Below are 2498 nucleotides of genomic sequence, written 5' to 3' on the forward strand. Positions count from 1 at the left end.
ATGAGCACCAGTCTACTTGCTCTGGGTAATAGATGATGGCTCCAAATATTTAATCTTCTTTCCACCTTCGCAATCAACCAGGTCTAATCTGCAATTTTGTATCCATCTACTTTTATCCTGAAACCCAAGTACTTCAATCCATCCTCCATTGTCAAGTTTTGGAAGGGGAAGTTTTGGAGTGCATGATAGGTCTCCTGTTGAGTACAAGATGAGAGAGATATAATGGATTTGGCCCCATTTATTTCCATCCCTGTTGCGCCACAAAAAAGATTCAGCACTTCAGAGAGAGTGTTGTTGTCTTGAATGCCTCCATCTAAGAAGATGAGCATGTCATCCACAAAAAAAAGATGTGTTAGAGTGCATTGCTCCATGATCTTGAGACCCTTGAGCCTCCCAGCTCTTTTTTCTGATGTAATTAGGCCGCTTAAGCCTTCCATCACAATAAGAAAAAGCAATGGGGAGAGAGGACACTCCTGCCCGATTCCTCGCTCCGTCTGAAAGGAATGGGAGACTGATCCATTGATTAAGGTTCCAAAGGACCATAAGACCATGTTGCTCCAAGAGGATGCTGAGCTGATCCGAGAGTGGATCCAGCTGTGAGTGGTGTCCCCAGAATTCTTCATGTCCGATGGAGAAATTAAGATCTCCCCCTAGAATAGTGGATTGGTCTATCAGGGGATTCTCAAGGAGCTGCTACAAGAAATCTAATATACTGTGATTGGGTGCATAAATGTTCATAATACAAAGATTTCTACCCAATTCAACTGAAAATATATCGATACCCAAGAAACCTTGACCTCCCCAAGCCGATGTAACCTTGATGGTTCGAGGGTTTATCCCGAGAGCTAGACCCCTGGATCTCCCAACAACATCCAAGGCTTGAAAGTGCTACCCTGGCATGATAGTTAGAAGGGTCATAACAATCAGCTCAAAGCTACTTAGGGTTTCTTGAAGAAAAATAATGTCACAAGGCTCACAGCTCAAGAGTCTCTTAAGGGTCAATTTTTTAGAGGGACTAGCTAATCCCCTACAATTGAAGAAGAGCCACTTCATGCCAGAACATTGCCAAGGGTGTCTGGTGCTCTAAGTACCCTTTCAATGGTGTTATATCTGCCCTAAGCTACATCATCCCCAGCAATCTTAATGGCTTTGGACATCTTGGAAGGCCTCCCCCGGGTGGGTTTATGCTCAACATTAGAGGGTGTGATACCCAATCCAAGCGAGTCAGGGATTTCTTGGTGGTGGGAACAGAGGTTGTAGGAATGTGAACCCGAAGCAAATGGGGAAATATGATTTTGTTGGAGCCCCTGTCTAAAGACAGCCGGGGGGTGGTGGAAAAGATAGGCAATGGGTGATCACGTGCACAGGTAATGGGAGAGGTAATCAAAAAGGTGAAGATGCAGATGATGCCAATGAGAAAAAAAATATTGATTAAAATTTAGTGCAGAGGATAAGGGAGAAGAAACTGTACCCGCTGTAGGAGCAGCCTTCGTAGCAGACTGGGATCTAGTCATAGGAGGGGAGATTGGCGGCATCTGGGAAGCACTGGATGGATGAGCAGTGACCCCAACCACATTCTTTGGACTATTTGGACCTGTGGGCTACTCATCCACAATCGGGTCTTCTGTCTGGTGATGTTTGGTTCCCTTTGTAGCAGCCGAAGTAGTAGGCATGAGCAGTGGGAATTCTTTAAAAAGATGTCCAACCTTATGGCATCGTCTACACCTGAATGGAACGCCTTCGTAATCAAGATTTTGTCAGCGAGAGAAATGCCTCCAATGTAGGGTAATCTTTTCCTCGAGGCCTTCTCTGGTGTCCAAATGAACCAGGATGCGAGTCATAGTCATATTCCTTGACGTTTCATAGGACTGATCATTTTCCAAATAGGTACCTAGTGCGTTGCCTATGCGCTTAAAAATGACTGGAGTCCAGTATTGCATCGGAAGGCTTGGTAATCGAACCCAAATCAGCCCAACTCCCATCTGTTCCCTCTCAGGATCAAATAAGGGATCCCATCTTTTTAGCAGAACAGGGGCTAATTCGATATGCCAGAATCTAGAGAGTATCCAGTCCATGTACTCTTCCCTGTGGAAACGAAGGGCAAACCATCCTCGCACAAGCACCCGAATGGTGGGTAATTCTTTGAGTAAAGAACCCCAAATCTCCGAGGTCCAGAGACGAAGTCTCTCCACAATATAGTTCCGCCCCCGAACTCGGCCCACCAAGACCTTCTTGGCTGTATCAACAACTTCCCCCATCGAGAGGCCTTCGCCCAAGGATAGGTTGATGTCCCTGTCGACAGCTTTTAGGCACCTTCCTTTCTTTAGCTTGTCAGATCTGCGAGCCGTTGGATAGTCCCAAATATGTCCCCGTATGCCCTGGTTAACTGTCTGTGGGGTGGATGGGGTCGATTTATGGTTTGAGACTGGGGAGCTGAAGCATCCAAAATGGATAGGGGTGCTGGGAGATGGGCCACCAAGATTAAGGGTGCTACCGGA

General features: G+C 46.3%; 1 protein-coding gene across 1 annotated transcript; it reads right to left on the minus strand.

Annotated features, from left to right (window-relative positions):
- Positions 1-1757: 1757 nt before the first annotated feature.
- On the minus strand, positions 1758-2258 carry LOC149152230 (uncharacterized). Its single transcript, XM_089443428.1, has one exon. It carries the CDS (start codon positions 2256-2258, stop codon positions 1758-1760), a length of 501 nt encoding a protein of 166 aa, XP_089299554.1.
- Positions 2259-2498: the final 240 nt, after the last annotated feature.

Source organism: Pinus tabuliformis, chromosome 9, assembly GCF_031772625.1.
Source record: "Pinus tabuliformis cultivar Carrire ecotype Pingquan chromosome 9, CPIR1, whole genome shotgun sequence".
Lineage (NCBI taxonomy): Eukaryota > Viridiplantae > Streptophyta > Pinopsida > Pinales > Pinaceae > Pinus > Pinus tabuliformis.